The 21,167-nt window shown below is 54.5% G+C and overlaps 1 protein-coding gene and 1 long non-coding RNA gene across 3 annotated transcripts in view; one reads left to right on the top strand and one right to left on the bottom strand.

Annotated features, from left to right (window-relative positions):
- Positions 1 to 21,167, bottom strand: part of TNXB (tenascin XB) — a 68,016-nt gene that overhangs the window by 30,994 nt on the left and 15,855 nt on the right. Inside the window, exons 5-12 of the mRNA XM_063633195.1 lie at positions 15,983 to 16,139; positions 15,542 to 15,805; positions 12,502 to 12,870; positions 11,173 to 11,469; positions 8,795 to 9,085; positions 8,127 to 8,432; positions 5,810 to 6,142; positions 505 to 810 (exon numbers count right to left, since the gene is read on the bottom strand). Coding sequence (XP_063489265.1) covers positions 505 to 810; positions 5,810 to 6,142; positions 8,127 to 8,432; positions 8,795 to 9,085; positions 11,173 to 11,469; positions 12,502 to 12,870; positions 15,542 to 15,805; positions 15,983 to 16,139 — 2,323 coding nt within the window. The remainder of the gene's footprint in view (positions 1 to 504; positions 811 to 5,809; positions 6,143 to 8,126; positions 8,433 to 8,794; positions 9,086 to 11,172; positions 11,470 to 12,501; positions 12,871 to 15,541; positions 15,806 to 15,982; positions 16,140 to 21,167) is intronic.
- On the top strand, positions 14,247 to 21,136 carry LOC129473275 (uncharacterized). 2 transcript variants are annotated; one of them, XR_010119277.1, is made up of 3 exons: positions 14,247 to 14,355; positions 15,348 to 15,629; positions 19,633 to 21,136. It is a non-coding gene; the product is annotated as an uncharacterized lncRNA (long non-coding RNA). The 2 variants fall into 2 exon arrangements; XR_008654232.1 differs by lacking the exon at positions 19,633 to 21,136 and adding an exon at positions 16,232 to 16,959.

Genomic DNA, 21,167 nt, shown 5'->3' with positions numbered 1-21,167 from the left:
AGAGCGAGGGCAGCCTCCTGGAGAGATGAAAACTCGCATGGGCCAGGATGGAATGCAGTGCAGGCGGGTGGCAGAGGACTCCTGAGAAGGGGCTCAGGATGTACAGCACTTTGCCTCAACAAAAAAGGGCAGAAGCGGGAGGTGGCAGCTGTGTCCAAGTCACAGCAGGGTTGTAAAGAGAAGGGGTGGAAACAGCTGTGGGCAGTCGGAGAGGGGGAGAGAAAGTCTGTGGCTGGATTTAGGCCAAATGGAAAGAAGACATTCCCCTGGGCAGGGGGCAGATTGGAGATGGGGAAGGAGCTGGAGGGCTGAGAAGGCTCTAGCCCTGGGAGGAGTAAAGGGGTCAGGGAACAGAAAGACTGGCAGGGTCACCGAGCCAGGGCCTGAGGGGATCTAGCCCCTCAATGAGGGTGCGGTGGTACCAAGGCAGGGCTGGGAGAAAGGCCATGGGGTGGGGGAGCTCTGAGTAACCAGAGATGAGGACTGAGTCCCCCCATCACTCACCCGTCATGATGACCACAGACAGGGGGCCCACGCGTTGCCCATCATGTAGTCCATACATGTTCATCTTGTATTTTCTCTCAGGCTCCAGGTTGTAGACCGTGACCTCTCGCCGGTCTGCAGCCACCCGCACCACCTGGGGCTGCCCGTCCTTGTCCTTGTACTGGACCATGAAGGAGTCAAACTGGCCCTCGGGGACCGTCCAGGAGAGGCCCACAGAGTTGGGGGTCACGTCTGTCATTGTCAGCTCTCCTAGGCGTGGCTCCAGCGGGGACTCGGTGGCTGGAGGGGTCTCTTCTTGTTGTGGGGCTGGGACAGAGATGGTAGGGGGCTGTTAGTAAAGAATCCCCCTTTTCTTATAGTAATGATGTCTAGTCATTTTTTGTTTTTATTTTTTTTTTGAGATGGAGTCTCGCTGTCACCCAGAGCAGTGGGCGACCTCGGCTCACTGCAGCCTCTGCCTCCCGGGTTCAAGCGATCTTCCTGCCTCAGCCTCCCAAATAGCTGGGACTACAGGAGTGCGCCACCATGCCTGGCTAATTTTGTGTGCGTGTGTATATTTTTAGTGGAGACGGGGTTTTGCCATGTTGGCCAGGCTGGTCTCAAACTCCTGACCTCAGGTGATCCACCTGTCTCAGCCCCCAAAGTGCTGGGATTACAGGTGTGAGCCACCACACCCAGCGATGTCTATTGCATTTGTGGAACCCACACGATGGTTTTGATGTAAAAGTGCATTGATATGAACATCTGTCTGGTCAACAGTCCTTCACTAGGTCCCTGCCCGGTGTCTGAGGCTGCACTTGTTGGGGTAGAAGAGTGTCAGCTGTCACTGACACCCTGGGAAAGTGCTGAAATTCCATCTATATGCCAATGACTCCAGATTTGTACCCTCTGTCCAGACCTCCCCTGAACCCCAGACTAGTGTTCGTGCAACATCTTCCTTGGAGGCCTACTTGTGTGTCAAACTCAACAAGTGCAAAACTGAGCCTCTGAGCTTCCCGACACCTGCTCCCGCCACAGCCTCCCCACCTCAGTAAGATTACAACTTTTTTTTTTTTTTTTGGAGACAGAGTTTCACTCTTGTTGCTCAGGCTAGAGTGCAATGGCGCCCTCTCAGCTCACCGCAACCTCCGCCTCCCGGGTTCAAGTGATTCTCCTGCCTTAGCCTCCTGAGTAGCTGGGATTACAGGCATGCGCCACCACGTCGGGCTAATTTTGTATTTTCAGTAAAGACGGGGTTTCTCCACGTTAGTCAGGTTGGTCTCGAACTCCCAACCTCAGGTGATCCGCCCGCCTCAGCCTCACAAAGTGCTGAGATTACAAGTGTGAGCCTCCACGCCTGACCAGGATTACAACTTCATTCTTCCAGCTGCTCAGATCAAAACCCCCGGAGTCATCCCCGAGTCCTCTCTTACACTCCACATCCGCCCTGTGGGTATGTCCTATTGTCACTACCTTCAGAGTCTGACCCCTACTTGCCACCTCCAAGCACCACCAGCTCCTCCTGGATTATCACAACATTCTCCCAGGTCATCACCTTCTGCCCTCACCCCTCTTCAGTCTGTTGGGTCTGCAGCCAGAAGGATCCTGTTAACACATTAGCCAGAGCTGGTTCCCGCAGTGGCTTCTACCTCACTCAGGGTGAAATCCAAGTCCTGCACTGGCCTCTGAGGTCCCACATTCATCTCTTAGATCATTCTCTATTGCCTGCCCTCCTCCAACTCCACCCCAAAACATACTGCATTCCTCACTGTCTGCAGACATCTGGGGCCGCTTCCCGCCTGCCAGTCTCTGCATTTGCTCTTCCTTCTGTCTGGGATGCTCTTTCCCCAAAGGCCTAGGTGGCCGTCCTCTCTCCTCCTTCAGGGCTTTCCTCAGACACTGCCCTCTCGGCGAGGCCCTCGCTGTCTCCCTACTAGGCTCTGCTTTTCCCCGCCACTCATCACTGTCACATCCGGTGCCACTGACATATTTGTGCAATTTGTTGCCTGTCCCTCTCCACTAGAATGTGAGCTCCTCAGGCAGGAGCTTTGCTTTATTCACTGCCGTGTCCCAGTCCCTGGCACACAGTAGGTGCTCCACAAATGTCTGTAAAATAATGAGTGGTCTGCAGGTCTGGGCTCAGGACCTGCAGATCCCCACCACTCCCGCCTGAGGAAGCACTCATTAGTGAGTGAACTAGAAGGTGTTCCCAAGAGGCAAAATGGCAGAGAAGGTGGCTGGATGGGTGGGGCTCCTAAGAATTTGTTTCTCTGGCTTCCTCGGGAGGGCAAGACAAGGCTCCAGACAAGTGACAACTGCTTAAAACAGGCTGGTGACCAGGCCTCAGGCAGACAGAAATGAGTCAGGCTGGGGAGGGCAGGCGTGGAGGCAGCTGAGGTGGTGGGAGGGAGCAGAGTGACCACCAAGTATTGAACATCTGCTACGTACAGGTACCAAGCTGGGCATTTTCTCTCATTTCATTTGCCTTCTAATCTTACTTGTTCCTGCAGCACCCATTCCCTGCTCCTTTTTGCCCTCTCTGCACTTCTTTCCATGAGGGAATGAAAATGTCCTTCACCATCAAGCTTTATTGCTGGTGGTTTGGATTAACTGGAAAGGTGCAATTATAACGATTCATGACTCTGGCAGTCCCCATGCTGCGTGTGGGACAGTCCTTTTCCAATTTAGAAGTGTGTCTAATGAGCTCCACGCACCTCTCCCCCTGGCAACTGCACTGTGTGTGCTGCCAGACACAGCCCCTAGCTTGGCGGACTCCAGCTGCTTCGTCCCTTTGCTGCTCTGATAATGTGCACTGATGCCCATCTCTTTCCTAAAGGGCCTCATCTATTTTATCCAGGACGTGTAAAATACATGTTTCAAAATATCCAGCATTAGAACATGGATATACAGGGATTCCCTCACGGGAAGGTCTGAGCAAAAGACGAATGAGCTGAGGAGATGCCAGACATGTTACATCACCACCTTTAACCGTGACAACAAGCTGGGCAGCGTTTACTCCCTCCTGAATACGAGGAAGCTGAGGTTCCAGGAGAGGAGGTAAGTTTTTCAAGATCACACAGCTGGCTGGGCACGGTGCCTCACGCCTGTAATCCCAGCACTTTGGGAGGCCAAGGCGGGTAGATCACCTGAGGTCAGAAGTTCAAGACCAGCCTGGCTAACATGGCGAAACCCTGTCTCTACTAAAAATACAAAAATTAGCCGGGTGTGGTGGCGGGCACCTGTAATCCCAGCTACTCGGAGGGCTGAGGCAGGAAGACCGCCTCAACCTGGGAGCCAGAGGTTGCAGTGAGCTGAGATCATGCCACTGCACTCCAGCCTGGGTGACAAAGCAAGACTCTGTCTCAAAATAAATAAATAAAATCACACAGCTGAGAACAGAGGAAGACAGGAAGGAACTCAGTTTGTCAGATTCCCAAACTCCATTTATCTCTATTGCACCGCCTCAGTCAGTGCCTGACAGAGCCCATCCTTACCCCAGGGACCAGGCACAGGGCCTCACAGAGCCCAGTGTGGGTCCCTGGGACAGAGCGGCAGAGGGAGGGTCACTCCAGGAGCAGCCTTGGCAGCATGTCTGGGCCTGGCACCAGCCTCCACCCTACAACCTCAGGCCCCAAGGAGAGTCACTCATGGTGGCTTTGCCCTCTCCCTCTTCTCAGGGCTGACTGAGGCAAAGAAAAGAAATTGAGGGTGGAAGGTTCTGGAAATGAAATTAACCAAGTCATGATGAGGCTGAGCTTGATGGAGTTACAGAAACTATGTTCTGGAAAACTATCTATTTCTCTACTTTTAATTTTTTAATCTTTCCCCTTATAGTAAAAGTTATTTTTGAGAAAGGTGTGTCTTTGTTTCTGTGAGCAAAGGGAAAAAGAGATTCCCCTCACTGTGACCAAACCGGGCAGGTCAGCCCGAGGGTCCCAGAGGCACTGCTGTCCACTCGGCCTCTTGGGCTGAGGCCCTGGAGAGGAGGTGCCCAGGCTGGTCCTGTGTGGTGGTGGATGTGGCCCTGTAACCAGGCCTGAGAGAGAGGGTGGAAGGGATGTTCTTCTTTGCTGTAAAGTCACTCACTGGATGAATATTAAAGAAAGCCTTGTGGCCGGGCGTGGTGGCTTATGCCTATAATCCCAGCACTCTGGAAGGCCAAGGCGGATGGATCAGTTGAGGTCAAGAGTTTGAGACCAGCCTGGCTGACATGGTAAAACCCCATCTCTATTAAAAATAGAAAAATTAGCCAGGCATGGTGGTGCGTGCCTGTAATCCCAGCTACTTGGGAGGCTGAGGCAGGAGAATCACTTGAACCTGGGAGGCAAAAGTTGCAGTGAGCCAAGATTGCGCCACTAGATTCCAGCCTGGGCAACAGAGCAAGACTCAGTCTGGAAAAACAAAGAAAGAAAGAAAGAAACAAAGAAGAAAGAGAAAGCTCTGTGGTCAGGGGTGGTGGCTCACACCTGTAATACCAGAACTTTGGGAGGCTGAGGCAGGTGGATCACTTGAGGATCGGGAGTTTGAGACCAGCCTGGCCAACACGGTGAACCCCGTCTCTACTAAAAATACAAAAAAGTAACCGGGTGTGGTGGCACGCATCTGTACTCCCAGCTACTTGGGAGGCCGAGGCAGGAGAATCACTTGAACCTGGGAGGCAGAGGTGGCAGTGAGCTGAGATCGCGCCACTGCACTCCAGCCTGGGCGACAGAGCGAGACTCCGTCTCAAAAAAAAAAAAAAAAAAAAAAAAAAGAAAAAGAAAAGACAAGAAAGAAAAGAAAGCTTGCTTCAAGCTGTACTGATGAAGAAGCCAATGTCTCACGCACATTCTCCCATCCAAGTACTAACCAGACCTGACCCTGCTTAGCTTCTGAGATCAGAGGAGATGATGGGGCACCTTCAGGGTGGTATGGCCTTAGATTCATGTGCATTCTGACCAAGTAACTGAACCAGCCAAAGCGGACAAAGCAGACCTCAGAGTAAGAATATTTATAACAATTCTCACAGCAGACACTGGCAGCATAGGTACTTTTGCCAGGCCCATTCTTGATGCTTTACATCTGTTAACTCACTTAACCCTCACAATAACTCTGTGAGGTAGGTGTCCCCATTTTACGGACAAGGAAACAGCGGTGCAGAAAGTTTAAAACTTGCTCAGGGCCATGAAAGCTGGTGGTACTCCAGGCCCCAGTGACATGCTTTTTCCAGGTCTTCCCCTGGCAGGCAGCCTCAAGGTTCCACTGGAGCAAGGAGAGCAACTGGCTACAGGGAAGCTGGGAGCCAGCAGTGGGAGGGAACCAAAGCAGGCCCCTGCCCCTCACTCACCTGTCACGCCCACAGCGGACACTGGGCCCACGCGCTGCCCCTCGTGGAGGCCGTACAGGTGCATCTTGTACTTGTGCCCGGGCTCTAGGCCCCCCACGGTGACCTCGCTCTCCTCGCCCCCGACACGCACCACCTGGGGCCGCCCATCCCTGTCCTTGTACTGCACGGTGAAGGAGTCGAAGTGGCCCTGGGGGACGGTCCAGGAGAGGCTCAGCGAGTCAGGGGAGGATCCTGTCACTGTCAGCTCCCCCAGGAGCGGCTCCTTGGGGGACTCTGGGGCCTCCGTGCCCAGTTCTGTGGGGCTGGGGGTCTCATCCACATCCTCCTGAGGAGCTGAGAGAAGAGACAGAGGCATGAAGGGCTGCTGGCTTTGCTGCTGCTGCTGCCCACAGAGGACAGCCACGGAAATGCCCTTATGCTGTGGGCTCAGGGGCTGTGTAGCCTTTGTATTCGCCATTCGGTCACTCATGGATGGAGAGGGCTGAGACAGCCCTTGCCCCATCCTGCTCTGGTGGGTTCTGTGGGGGTGAGGGGTCTCCCTTCGTGTCTGAGAAAGGAGCTGAGATGGAAAGAGAGGAGGCCTCTGAGGGTTCTTCCAAACCACGTTCACTGACAGTGCTGACCTCAGACAGTGAGGAAGGCAGTGAGGCCTCTTCCTACCTGCACCCTCCCCAGGCACTCTGGCTGCCCCACCCCTCATATGTGGATCTGACCATGGAATGTGCTCCTGCTGTGGCCTCCCCAGGCAGCCCTGCCCCTCCCTCCCCTTTAACCCCAAGGAATGAATTGCTAAGGCAGGGCTCCAGGCATGAGTGGGAGAAAAATTCTGGGGTGAGTAGGATCCAAGGAGGGCCGTGCCCTTCCCTGGCTGGTTCTGGAATCACAGCCCTGTGGGCACCTACCCACCCCCCTGCAGTTAGGTCTCTGCTGAAGCTCCGTGGAGTGGGGAGACTGTGGCACAAGGGAAGCCAGCCCTTCTGTGACCCGCTACATGGGGGACTACTTTGGGATAGCAGATTGAGGAAAGAATCGGCAAGAATGACAACCCAGAGGAAGGCAGGGAGGTGGGGAGCAAAAAAGATTACTGGGAAGTGAGAGAGTCAGGGAGAAATTGCAGCTCACTCTGAAAATGCTTTGCTGCTCCAAGCACTATTCTAAATGTGTGGGTTTTTTTTTTTTAAGATGGAATCTCGCTGTGTCGCCCAGGCTGGAGTGCAGTGCTGAGATCTTGGCTCACTGCAAGCTCCGCCTCCCAGGTTCACGCCATTCTCCTGCCTCATCCTCCGGAGTAGCTGGGACTACAGGCACCTGCCACCAATCCTGGCTAATTTTTTGTATTTTTAGTGGAGACAGGGTTTCACTGTGTTAGCCAGGATGGTCTCGATTTTCTGACCTCGTGATCCACCTGCCTCGGCCTCCCAAAGTGCTGGGATTACAGGTGTGAGCCACCGTGCCTGGCCTTTCTCAGTGTTATACATATATTAACTCATGTAATTCCAACAGCTCTGTGCAGTGGTAACCATTATCCCCACCTGACAGAAGGGAAAGCTGAGGCACAGACAGGTTAAACAATTTGCACAAGATTCTACAGGAAGTAAGTTGCAAGGCTGGTAGTGAGACTCGGGCAGTTGACTCCAGAGTCTTTGCTCCTAAACACTATCCACACTATCTCTCATCAAACAATTCACAGGCCAGGGGAATGGCCCCAGACAGGGAAAGGCTGGGGACATGGAGGAACAGGCTGGGATGCTGGGCTGAATGCAGTCCCTTTGCCCTGTTCCAAGTAGGCTGGGAGTCGAGGAGTCGGGAGCTGGGAGGAGTCCTCTTCATGCTGCAAAAGGGCTGGAGAAACATGGTGCTCTTGTCACCTGGATCTGCCACCTCTGAACACAGCAGAAATGGCAGGAGGTTGTGGGCAGCAGGTGACAGAAGCCCAGAAGTGACCATGGCCCAAACCAGACCATGAAGGAGCCCAGTAAAAACTGCGGGGTGAGAACTCAGTGACCGAATGGTGAGGACATCTGTGGGGAGGATAGCCCCAGGTGGAAGGATGAGTCCAGGTGCTTGGAATGGGGGAAAATAGGACCTGCCCTTGGAGATGAAGAAGTGAGGCTGAGGAAGAGATGAGGAGGTGAAGGCTGGATGAGGGGGACCTGGCATGCAGAGGACAGGAGAGCAGTGTGGGAGGAAGTGGGTGGAGGCTTTGGCAAAATGAGCTGAGAAGGCGAAGATGGAGGGAGGCTGGAAGGAGCCCCAGCCAAGTCCCGCTCACAGGATGGGGCTAGCAAGGGAGGGAGGCCTGGCAGCCATGACTCACCAGTCTTGGCCACCACAGACTCGGGCCCCACACGCTGCCTGCCACGAAGCCCGTAGAGGTTCATCTTATACTTCCGGTCGGGATCCAGGCCGGGGACGGTAACCTCATTCTCATCCCCCGCAACAGGCACTGCCTGGGGCTGCCCCTGTGCATCCTTGTACTGGACCATGAATGAGTCGAAGGGGCCCTGGGCCACCGTCCATGAGAGGCGCAAAGAGTCTGGGGTCACGCCGGTCACTGTCAGTTCCCCCAGGAGGGGCTGCTCCAGGAACTCAGGACGGGGGGGCTCCTCTTTCCTCTCTGGAGCTGTAAACAAGAAGATCCAGCCAGGTGCTGAACTGGCAGCCTGGGACTGGGGCTTGGGGTTTGGACGGGATGTCACACCTACGGGGCGTGGGGGGTCACTAGTCCATTAATTCGAGTGCTAAACTTCTGGGAAGCCTGACACAGCCAGGGTATGACACACCTTCTGGGCCTCGGGGAGCTGCTGCTTGGGATGGAAGGGGCCCAGCAGTGCGGGGGAGTCTGGCTGCCCCTCAGCCCTGGAGCGGGGCCAGGAAGCTGGAGTCAGCTGTCTTGCTGGAGGACCCCAGCTGGTTTCGGGCTGAAGGCAAGTGTGCATGGGGCTGAGAAGGGGTCACATGGGGGCTGAGGCAGCTGCTACTCACCAGTGGTGCCATCGGCCGTGAGGGGGCCATACCGCTTCTTGTTCGCGATTCCAAACAGAGTGAATCTGTACTTGTGGTCAGGGTCCAGTGAGGAGACAACAAATGAACGCTCGGGCCCTTCCACAGGTACCACCTGGGGCCGTCCATCCCTGTCCCTGTACTGGACCATGAAGGTGTCGAACTGGCCCTCAGGGACAGTCCAGGAGAGGTGCAGTGAATCTGGGGTAGGGTCTGTCACCCACAGGTTTCCCAGGCGGGGTGGAGTCCCTGGACTTGGGTCACTCTGAGGCACTAGGAAGAGCGGGTAGAGAGAAGGGAGGGACTTAGGTCCAAGGAGAACAGGGAAGCCAAATCCCACATAGGAATGCTGTGTGAGGCTGTGCAGGTTGTTCACTGCACAAAAGTGCATTTGCTGAGGGAGTACACAGGGACTGAAATCCAGCCAGCACTCTGCTTGCTGAGCTGTGTGCCCTGGTGAGGAGTGGTGTCCACTTAAAGGAACGGGTGCCTTCTTTCAAACGGCATGGAAGCACTGCGTGGACTAGTGTGGCTCTGCCTCCAACCACAAACCCGAGCAGCAGGGAGCTTCAGAAAGAGGGGAGCCCAGCCAGGCCCTTTCACATCTCCATAGCCAGGGAAATCTTCCCAGTACAACCTCCACTGCTTCCAAGCCTAACCACAGCTGGCTTCTTCTCCAAGAGAGGAGAGCACAATCCTTGAAGCGTTTTAATGTGGGACAGCCTCCCTCATCTATGCTGCAGGCCTCTCCTCCTCTTTGGGAACTTTGACCCATGGATGGACTCCCTCGCCTGCAGCACTGACCCTTCACTCCCCAGCAGCTGTGCCATCAGCATTTCAACAAGCTACTGTCACACCCCTCCCCACCCCCATTCTGTGTGCATCTCTCTCTAGCCTCCATCTTCCCTCTTTGCTCTCATTCCCAGCCCAGATTCCAGAAAGTGATGTCTACACTGATTGTAGCCATGTCCTCACCTCCACCACCCTCCCGATCCAGCTTCACCCCTCCACCAAGCAGCAGCTCTCATGGAGGCCAGTGGTGGCCTTGTCATTGCTAAATTCTGTGGACACTGTAGCCCTTGAATCACCGTTCCAGAATCTGACAAGTCCAACCGTACCCTCCTTCCTGGAGTCCAGGACAGCACCCTCCCTAGTTCTGCCCCTCCCTGCAAGTCACTCCTCAAGCTACCCTGTGGGCTGTTCTTCCTCTGCCTCCGCTGTGAGTGTAGGCTGTCCCCAGGGTTCCAGTGGCCCTGTCTCTTCCCCAACCCCACACTACTACTCTGGTGCCTCAATTCTCCTGACCTATAAAGTAGGCATGCCTCCCAGGTGTGCTTTATGGGGTGTGATGATCCACTTAGAGAACACCTTGATCACAACTGACTCTCAATAAATGCACAAAAGGTATTTATGTAAGTGTCCCTTAGGTATTGATCTAAGTTTACCTAAGGCGTTGTTCCCCACCTCTGCTGCTCCCTGCCCCAGGGAATGGGACTGTCTCATCCAGAACCCTGGGGGCTGCCTGGTACACCTTGCTTTCCTTCGCCTCCTCCATCCAGCCCCACTGCCACCATCCCAGCTGACCCATCATCATCATTTTTTTTTTTTGAGACAGGGTGTTGCTCTGTGCAGAGTGTGGATAGCACCCAGGCTGGAGTACAGTGGCACAATCATGGCTCACTGCAGCCTTGGTCTCCTGGGCTCAAGCGATCCTTCCACCTCAGCCTTTCAAGTAGCTGGGACTACAGGCACGCACCACCACACCTGGCTAATATCTTTTGTTGTAGTAGAGATGCAGGGTCTCACTATGTTGTCAGGTTGGTCTCAAACTCCTAGCCTCAAGCGATCCTCCTGCCTTGGCCTCCCAAGGTGCTGGGATTATAGGCAGGATCAACCCTGCTAGCCCTTACCAGCTCTTAACTCACTTCTCCAGCTAGTCTCAGCAGCCACCGGGCTATATGCAAGATAAATATCTAGTCTCATCACTCTCCCACTTTACCCTTCAGAGGCCCTCTAGGAGCCGTCAAATGAGGCCCAAGCCCCTGAGCACAGCACAGGAAGCCCTGAGACCAGGCCCTTTGGCACCCCCCACATGCCCTGTTCTCCAGCCAGAGGAAACTGACTGACAGTGATTCTCTTACTGGCCATACTCTCCCCACCTCGCTCACCGTGACTCCCTCAGGCTGCACTGAGCTTCTCAAACTCTGTGCCTGTCCCACCACTACTTTCCCTTCAGAATTCAGCTCATGCACCACTGCCTCCAGGAAGCCTTCCCGGAGCTCCCAAAGCAGGTTCCCAAAGCACTGAGAAAACCTCCTTCAGGGTAGTACTGAGGGCAGGGTGTTACTGCTGTCACTCACACATCTTGGCTTCAGCCACCAGGGGACCATGCCTCTTCTTGCCAACGAACCCGTACAGGACAAATTTGTACTTGCGGCCAGGATCCAGGGAGGTGATGACGGCCGAGCGCTGGGGTCCCTCCACAGGCACCACCTGGGGCTGCCCGTCCCTGTCCTTGTACTGGATCACGAAGGAGTCAAACTCGCCCTCGGGGACTGTCCAGCGCAGGAGCAAGGAGTCGGAGGTCCTGTCTGTCACTGTCAGCTCACCCAGGCGTGGTGGGCCTGAGGACTTCCCAGGCTTCTCCTCATCCTTGTCTGGAGTTTGAGAGGCAAAAGCAAAGCACAGTGGACTCAGCCGTTCTCTTGTCTGTGTCTCCTTCCCTCTCCCCTGCCCACCTCACTCCATCCTGGATAGGTCCCTCCCTGGAAGACTCTATCTCCCCACCCCTCAGTGACTAGCTGTCCTGGAAGAGGGACATTTCCCTCTCAATCTCTGCTCCTTCCCCTGTGACAGTTTCTCCATCCCTCACAAGGTCTTGGTCTCTCTGCACACCAGGATCTTTGCGGGGGTTTCAGGTCCCCCCAGTTCTGAATGAGAACTGCTGCAGCATCAGAGCAGTCTGAAGGCTCCTCTGCCCACCTGAGCTGCTATCTCTCTTACCACCCTCTCTCCCAGTGGTGAGCTTGACCTGGAGCTGGGGGATGAGCCAGCCACCCTGGTCCCACAGAGAGGAACAAAGAGGTGATGTGAAAGCCAGGTACCCCAGGACCTGTCTTTCACTGGTCCTGCAAACCTCATCCATGTCTGAAGTCCTGATGGCTGTGGAGCCCCCTGCCCCAACGAGCCTTCACCCCCAGCAGAAACTGGCTGATGGGACCATGGACTGCTGTCCACTGCAAACCAGGCTCCCAGGGACGAGGTGTTGGGGGCTGAGGGTTAGTGTCCGGAGGCCTTCCCATGCCCATCCTGAAAGATTTACAGGGCAGGGAAGGGCAGAGGAGCAACTGAAGAGTGGGGGCAGGGGACAGGGCAAGGAAAGTTGCAGGTGGAGGGCCAGGGACCTTCAGCCTCTCTCCTGGAATCTCTGTCCCACCCTCGCTCGGCCTTTTTACCTCTGCCTCTTTCCCCTCTCCCCACCTATCCTCATCATTGTTTTAAGATCCCCCTCGATCCATCTTCCCGCTGAACCTGCAATTCGTTTTCTCTCCTTTTCTCCTCTATCCAGCCCCAAACATCAGCGCTGCCCTTCACTGGCCCCTCAATATCCATCCTACCTCTGAAGTCCCAATAGCCCCAGCTCCTCCCCTAATCTCAGGATATTGATCTGAGCAGAGTCCAAGATGTACCCATAATGCCTTGGTAGATGATGGGGTCAGAGGGCTTGCCCCCAGGAGGGACCCCACGAAGTGACAGCTCATACGGGGTTCCAGGAGGGGGTGGAGGCACCAGAGCCTGGCGGATGTCCCCTGGCAGCACTTCCTCATGTGCCCCCGGCCCCTCGGGCACCCGCAGGCGCAGTTGGAAGTGGGCAAAGGTGTCGGGCTGGGCGGTCCAGACCACATGGAGGCGCCCTGTCTCATCTCTGCCCAGCACCCTCAACTCTCCCAGCTCCTGGGGGCGCCGCTGCAGGAGAGGAGCCTGGGCCCCTTGCGTTGTTGAGGGGCCTGAGGGAGGAGGCTCATCGGTAGTCCCCAAGAGGCCCGAGGGTGAGGACCCTGGGAAGGGGTAGGGTGAGAAAAAGAGGAGAGTCCAGTATGAGAACTAGAAAGGAATCCCCAGTACCCAGGTTCTGCCCTCCAGCCTCTAAGAGCCTTGGGGCCCTCCCCTCTTCTACTTCTGGTTCCATCACCTGGGCCACTCCCTCCTCCCAAAGGTCAGCCAGTCCTCTAAACACCCCCATCTACCACATTCCTGAGCAGACGGGCCTGTGCTTCAGGCAGGTAATAAGTAAAATAAAGCCTGCTATCCATCACCCCACAAGGCTTCCATGACCTCCAGCCCCTGGAGACTTCCATGTCCCTCCCCACATACATCCCCCCCACTGGGTGGTGGTCAGGTGGCTTCCATTAGTGCTGCAGTGAGAAGCCTGGAAGAAAGACAGTGGTGTTAGAGAGGGAGGATGCAAGAGGAGAGTGGGCAGAGGGAAGAGAGAGAGGCTGTGAGGGTGGACATCCAGGTCAGGTGGCATCTGGGCCCTATGGGGGAAGAAGAGGTCCACCACCCTCCCCACAGCAGCCACAGGGTGCCCTTTCCCCAAGCCCAGACATCGTTCCTGTGGGAGAGACCAGCATAAAGTGAGCCAGGGGGTCTGAAAAGCCAGCTCAAGAAGCAGTGGTTTCACCTCCCCAATATACAATTGCTGCCTGATGGCACCCAGGCCACCCCCACGCAGTTCTGATGTGTCCCTTCAAGGTTAAGGCCAAATTGTGGAAAACAGTAACCACTAACCACAGTCTTCAGCCACTCTCACCACAGTGAGTCAGAACGGGAATCACTGTTTTCAATTCCCAGCCCACTCAAACTGCTCCAGTGAATCTTTGCAGGCGCCCCAACCACATCACCCTCTATTGCCTAAAATAACAATCCTGGAAGTGTCCCGGGAAACCCCAAAGAAGGGGCTGCCTTGACCTTAGGCATTCACAGGATGCATGCCAGGACCCTGGGGTGGGGACGTCTTCTAGGGACAATGGACTCGTGCTTTGTCCTGGGGGCCCCCTGGAGCCCCGGCCGGGTAGGGCCTGAAGGTAGAAGGGTGCGCTGGGGGGTGGCAGTGGGAGGAATTCACGAATGCAGGCTCCAACGGTAGGTGAGGCTGGACAAGGGATGGGTGTCCCGTGGCCCCAGCCCACGCTACCTGTGGTGGTGATGAAGGCGTAGGACTTGGAGGTCTGCCCCGCCCGCACCCCGTGGACCTCCACGTGGTAGGTGGTGCCGGGCCTGAGGTCGGGCAGGCTGACGGTGCGCGTGGTGCCCGGCACAGTCAGCTCACCGCCGGGGCCCTCTGCAGGCGGTTGAGGCCGCCACCGCAGCACCACGCGCTCGAACTGGCCGCGGAGCCCGTCGAGAGACACGAGAAGCGCGCCATCGGCGGAACTGCCCAACACCTCTGGCTTGGGGTGGCGGGGCGCAGCCACCCGGTCGACGCCTTCAGGCGAGAGGCCGAAGATTCCCTGGTTGGAGTCCCGTTTCCTGGTGCCGGGGTCAGGGCTGGCGGTGGGGCGGGGGTGGCGGGGCGGGGGTGCGGGGGAGCCGGCGGGGGCGGTGGCCAACAGACGCCGCTGCAAGTATTCATGGATGTGGCGCGCCACCGACGTGTAAGTCTGGTTGGCCCGCAGTGGGTAGCCGTGAGCCCGCAGGTGGCGCTCCAGGTCCTGCACCGTGCCGCGGAAACGGCTCAGCTCGGCCGTCAGGTTGCCCCAAGGCCGCCGTGGGGGCTGGGACAGGCTTGGCCTGGGCGGGGACTCCTCCTCCCCTTCCTCTGCGGGCCTCGAGGGCCGAGGGGGCCGTGGGGGCCGCGGGGCTGGGGCTGGCCGGGGCCGGGGCTTGGGGGGCGGGGCTGGGGGGCGCACTTCCGGGTAACTGTAGTGGCCTGGTGCTGCCAGGGGCGAAAAAGGGGAGAACAGGTTCAGTGGCAGCTCCCTCCCCGCACTCCTTCCCGCGGCAGCCCCTCCCTCGATCCCTCCCACCAGAGCCAGAGGCCTCTTCCCTGTTCCCCAGCTGCACCTGGAAAGAGAACGGAGGGAAATCGGTCAGTGTCCCGGAGCCCCCCCATTCCCCTCCAAGCCCACCACTGTTGGTGCCCTAGAAAGAAGAGAGAAGCCCGTGGGTGGGGCCCTGTAGCCGAAGGAGAGAAAGGGGAGTCGGGGAAGAGAACGTGAGCTACAGCGAGGTGGGTGTCCCCCTGTCACAGGAAAAGAAAAATATCCAGGTATCTGTTAAGAAACCTCGAGGTTTAGTGGCAAATCACTGCTGTGAGACCCACCTCCCAGCAATCCCAATCCTAAAGTCAACAGGACTGATGATCTCTAGTCTGCCTAATTCCAGTCCCACAAGATCTATCAGCACAAGGCCTGTCCCGGTACCTAAGTTTAAATAAGAACCTCCCTTAACTGACTGGATCAGGCAGCATCTCCTATTCACTTCTCTCCCTGGGGCCATTCCTTTCATAGGCTAACCTGCAACCTTCCTACAGGACTCCAGGCATCTGAGGGCTCTGTCTCCCCAGCGGCCTCAGGACAGAGCAAGGCCCCCAGCAGGTGCCTCGAGACTGCCACACACCTGCCAGATGCATTCAGAGGAGCCCGTGAGCCCTGAGCCTGGGCTCCTGAGGAGGAGGATCCAAGGCTGGGAAACCAGGGCCCTTCCCTAACCCCTGGCCAGCCATACCTGTGTTGGCCCTGACAGAAGCTGGGTAGCTGACTGCCCGGCCCCGCTCCGCTGTGACAGTCACCACATATTCTACGCCTGGCATCAGGTCAGTCAGCAGCGTCCCGTCTGCTTCAGGGGGCACTTCCAGCCGCACCCTCTGGTTGCCGGCACTGACGTAGGACACCACAAATCGGTCCACCTCGGCCTGGGGACGCAGCCAGCCAAGCTCCAGTGTTGTTGGCGTCACAGCCACCACTCGGAGGTCCTGGGGCCCATCGATCACTAGCCAGGTTAAAGAGAAGGAGGGCTCAGGCGGGTGTCTGGTTCTTCAGTCATCATCTTTCCTTCCAAGAGCCTAGCCCCCACCCAGCCCCTTCCTTCTGCCCTCCCGGAGGGCAGATTCCCTCTCCAGTCCAGATCTCCACTCAGGACGCCCCTCCCCACAGCCGCAGCTCTCACTGGTGGTGATGGTCTTGGAGGCAGGAAGGCCCCAGCTGGTCCCTCGAAGGGCTCGGACAGTGACCTGGTACTCCTGTCCAGGGGCCAGTCCTCTCTGGTCATAGGCTGAGGCAGAGCTTGGAACCCGTGCTGTGAATGGGGGGCTCGCCCCCTCTGTCTGTGAGAGAGAGCACCAGGTGGCTCAGGGGCTGGCACTCTCGCCTCTGCTGCTCAATCCCCCTTATCTCTTCTTTCTCCAATTCTAAACAGTGTCAACATGGGACTGTGTGGAACTTGACCCTGTACAAGCTGGGGAGCAAACATACTGAGAGCGCTAACTCCTTGTGAGCCACTGTTCTAGGCGATGTACATACGTGAACTCACTTAATTCTCACAACAACCCTACGAAACAGGTCCTATTAGTCCCATTTTATGGATAAGGAAACTGAGACACAGAAGGACAAGTATCTTGCCAAGGTCACCAACACCAAGAAAATGGCAAGAATTTAGGCCCCGGCAGTATGATCCCAGAGTCTCCTCTCATGGGCACCCCCTGTTTATCTGCCAGAGTCCCCTCTCATGGGCACCCCGTGTTTATCTGCCAGAATTCCACCCAACATGCACCAGGACTCTCCCTCCGGCTTTGCCCTGGCAACTCTGACTACCTGGGCAAGAGGAGCCTATTACTAAGCTCGGTCCTGTCAGAACACATGAAGTAGATCAAGGATGCCCCTTTAAGTTGCACCTTCTCCTTAAAGGGTCTGCCTCACCCTGAACTTCCCGGTAGATGCCTGCTCATGGCTGTGTAATAGGAGTGGGACCCGCATCACAACCTTTCCCTTGAGGGACTTTTGTCTCTTCACCCGGGTTGTAGGCTCCTCAAAACAAGAACCACTTGCTCAAAGTTCCACAAATATGTTTCCTGATTGTTGATTTTGTACCTGGCATCATGCTGGGCATTGGAGACACAAAAATAAAATATATGGTCCCTGTCCTCAGGTAGCTGAGACTCTAATAGCTAAACGTATGGCCACATCTTGAATATATGAGATACTTACAACAATCTCTATGCTTAGCAAATGCTTGTGAGAAAGCAACACTCCTACAAGTGTACATTTAAGGAATTATGATTATGTGTGGTGCCCCCAAAGGAAATCTACTGGACCCTGCTCCAGGCAGGGTCTCCTGGAGTGCCCACCACTGGGGAAACAAAAGGAACTGGACATCTGTGAGCATTCTAACAGCCCCACATTTCGCCATGCTGTCCAGCTAGGACAGCCGCTAAGGACGCTCTGTTCTGCCTAGCTATGTTGGCCGTGATGGGGACACCTCCATTCAGCCAAGTAGGATTGGAAATTTCAAAAGGTACTCTCCTAAACCAAGAGAACTGTGGGGAAATCAACATAGTAAATACCAAAGTATAAAACCAGATGAGAAGGCCACGTAGAGATTTCTGGGTTGAGGATGAGGTAAAGCTTTGTCAGTTTTCTGGGTTGAAAAGTTTTCCTGGGCACATAGGACCTCCAGCCCTCTCCTATTCACACTGCCTTAGAATACCCCAGCCTAGGAAGCCTTGGGTTGGCCTCAACTCAAGACCCATGAAATCCTTACCCTTCCCAGAATTTATTTGTTCATTTTCTCTGTGTGTGTGTATGTCTCTCTCTTTCTCTTTATCCACACCCACCCCATCCCCACAGCCGCAACACACACACCTTGGATGCTCCCCAATAATGTCTGGTTCTTTCAGTGAGGCAAGCCTATCCCGAGTTCTCCTTCTCTCATAAGACCAACCTATATATATCCTTTAGACACTTCTTGGTTCCTCCTGAGATCCATCTGGGAACAGTCCCCTGAAAGTCCATCAACCTAACCCATGTATCCTGCGTCTCCTAGCACCATCTTACCGGTCTGAAGCAGGCTTTCTTTTTTCTTTTTTTGAGAGGGAGTTTCACTCTTGTTGCCCAGGCTGGAGTGCAATGGCGCGATCTCAGCTCATCGCGAGCTCCGCCTCCCAGGTTCAAGCGATTCTCCTGCCTCAGCCTCCCGAGTAGCTGGGATTACAGGCATGTGCCACCACGTCCGGCTAATTTTGTGTTTTTAGTAGAGACGGGGTTTCTCCATGTTGGTCAGGCTGGTCTCGAACTCCCGACCTCAGGTGATCCACCCACCTCGGCCTCCCAAAGTGCTGGGATTACAGGCGTGAGCCACCACACCTGGCCCTGAAGCAGGCTTTCTAAACAGATGCTGGCAGCTGGCTCTGCCCCTTGGTAAAGCTTGGCTGCTTCACTGATTTTTTTTTTTTTTTTGAGATGGAATTTCGCTTTTGTCGCCCAGGCTGGAGTGCAATGGCATGATCTCAGCTCACTGCAACCTCCGCCTCCCAGATTCAAGGGATTCTCCTGCCTCAGCCTCCCAACTAGCTGGGATTACAGGCATACACCACCATGCCCAGCTAATTTTGTATTTTTAGTAGAGATGGGGTTTCACTATGTTGGTCAGGCTGTTTTCAAACTCCTGACCTTAGATGATCCACCCACTTTGGCCTCCCAAAGTGCTGGGATTACAGGAGCCACTGTGCCTGGCCTGCTTCACTGATTTTGTTCTTGGGAAGTTTTAGACTTGATCTCAATATTAACCTCGTGGCTCCAGATGAACTCTACCTTGGCTGGTCCTTGGAGCTTATCTCACCCTCATCGCTGTTTTTAGACTACACCCTAGCAAAAACTTCTCTGAGGCTGTGAGGTTTTGAGTCCCAGTGAATACTTAGCCTAGCCCTGGTTTCCAGGCTGCAGAACACACCCAGACAAGGAATAACTGAACCTCTTTCTCATTCAGGAACTCATCTCCCTCAGTTTCCCCATGCTTTCTCTCACATTCATAGTGGGGCTAGCACTTTGCAAAATAGCAACATGCCTTCACTTAGTGGGCCTCAGGCTGGAGGGGCATCAGAATCACCTGGAGGGCTTGTTGCAATGCAGGTTACTGGGCTCTGTGCCCAGACTTTCTGACTCAGTAGATCTGGTGGGGGAGTCCGACAATTTGTATGCCTAACATACTCCCAGGTGATGCTGATGCTGCAGGTCCAGGGAACACACTTTGAGAACCACTGAGTCAGAGTAACAATGCCACATATACAGGGAGAGGAGAAACTTTCTTCTTCTGCATTCTGAAAAATAATTCCAGTAACTAGGTATGTCCCTTGATCTGGAATAGCAGAGTGTGGGCTTTGAGAGAGAAGTGCTTCTGGGAAGAGGGAAGGGAAGAGGTAGAGATAGGCTTCTAGGATGACAGCAGCAGCCAGAGGACAGACAGCTACTGAATATACTCTGTGCCCACAGAAATGGACAGAGGGTAGCTGGGCATTGTGGTAGGTGTCTGTAATCCCAGCTACTTGGGAGGCTGAGGCAGGAGAATCATTTGAACCTGGGAAGCAGAGGTTGCAGTGAGCCGAGATTGCGCCATTGCACTCCAGCCTGAGCAACAAGAGCGAAACTCTGTCTCAAAAAAAAAAAAAAAAAGAAAAGAAAAGAAATAGACAGCACTTGCCAAGGCAGAAGGTACGATGCCAGGGACCAGCTACAGACAGCAGAAAGCATGGTCTGAGGGTCGGTAGCCCAGGCCCAAGAGGAGTGTCTGGGGACCAACTTTACAGGAGTGTTTTCCACACCCAGGCTCAGAGAAGACCCAGAATGTGACAGACGCCCATACCGAGAGCAGAATGGATGAGCTAAGAACATGGCCAAGCCTGGCACAGGCCAACTTGGCACCACCACCCCGGCTCTGAGTGAGGGAGAAAGTCTAGGGCTTCGACTGGAAAGCGGCGCCCTTGACAACACCAACGATCGGTTTGTATTTATTTACTCAGAGCAGGAGACAACTGCTGCCCTAAAAGCTCCTCTTATCTCAAGTGTTTATTTTAATTCTTTCCCTGAAGTTTCTTAAGAAACTTCCTTTTCAAAGTCCCACCCTTTCAAGATTAGAGCTATGTAAATAATATATACAGAGAAGAAGAGAGTGGGAGAAACACTTTAAAATGTTAGCCTTGCTTGTTTTAGTGAGGAGCAGCCAGAAATTGTTTTTCTTTTCTCTAGTTGCCAAATTCGTGTCTCGTGATTAAAGTATTTTTATAACAACAACAAAAAAAGATGTTTAAACGGAAGAAAAAATTCAAGCTATCTTGATTGCGCCACAAAGTTGGGATTTCTGCTTCTGCTTTGGCTGGAGAGTGAGGAGAGGCAGAACATGGTAAGGGGCTGGCCTGAGGAGCATAATGACAAGACAAAGCAAAGTGGCGTGAGGATGACAGTTCCTTTGAGCTGTCCCCTTCTGTCCTAGTGCCTTCCGAGGCTTTAGGCCCAGGGAGTTGTTTATTTTTACAGAGTCCTGGCTAAGCTGATGAAGATGAGGGTGACATGGCCCACACCCCATATGGCATTTGTGGGATGATGCAGGAAAACATGAGTTGGATGGTAGAAATGTCAGAAGATTTGGAGCTGGGGAAACGACCATATCTTAAAAGCCCAGTCTGCACAAAGGGAGGCCCCAAATGAGTGACCACAAGGCTTTGTCCTTAGGGTGTTCCCTCTAATATTTTAAGAGCAAGTTGGATGGCCGGGAGTAGTGGCTCATGCCTGTAATCCCAGCACTTTGGGAGGCTGAGGTGGGCAGATCACTTGAGCCCAGGAGTTCAGGACCAGCCTGGGTATGCAACATGGAGAAACCCCGTCTCTACTAAAAATACAAACATTAGCAGGCTAAGGTGGTGCACACCTGTAGTCCCAGCTACTTGGGAGGCTGAGGTAAGAGGATGACCTAAGCCTGGGATGCAGAGGTTGCAGTGAGCTGAGATGGCACCACTGCACTCGAGCCTGGGCCACAGAGCAAGACTCTCTGTCTCAAAAAAAAAAAAAAAAAAAAAAGAGCAAGTTGGAGAGAGACAGAGAAAAAACTGGTTTGCATGTGCTGATGACAAGGAGGTGGGAGATGAAGTTCACAGACTCAAAATTATTGCAACAGCCTAGACAGCTTGGCCCAAACCAAAAAAGATAACATTGAACAGGGCCAAATGCAAAGGCCTATATTTAGGTGAAAAAAAAAAGTGTATATAATTGAATGTTGTCTTCTTTCCTTCCATCTTTTTTCCCTGCTAATCTGTATTTTCTAAGTTTTCTGCACTGGGCCTATATTACTTTTATAATTAAAAGTT

This window comes from Symphalangus syndactylus, chromosome 23 (assembly GCF_028878055.3).
Source record: "Symphalangus syndactylus isolate Jambi chromosome 23, NHGRI_mSymSyn1-v2.1_pri, whole genome shotgun sequence".
Lineage (NCBI taxonomy): Eukaryota > Metazoa > Chordata > Mammalia > Primates > Hylobatidae > Symphalangus > Symphalangus syndactylus.
Note: the sequence above shows the minus strand (reverse complement) of the source record. Positions and strands in the feature narration are given on the sequence as shown.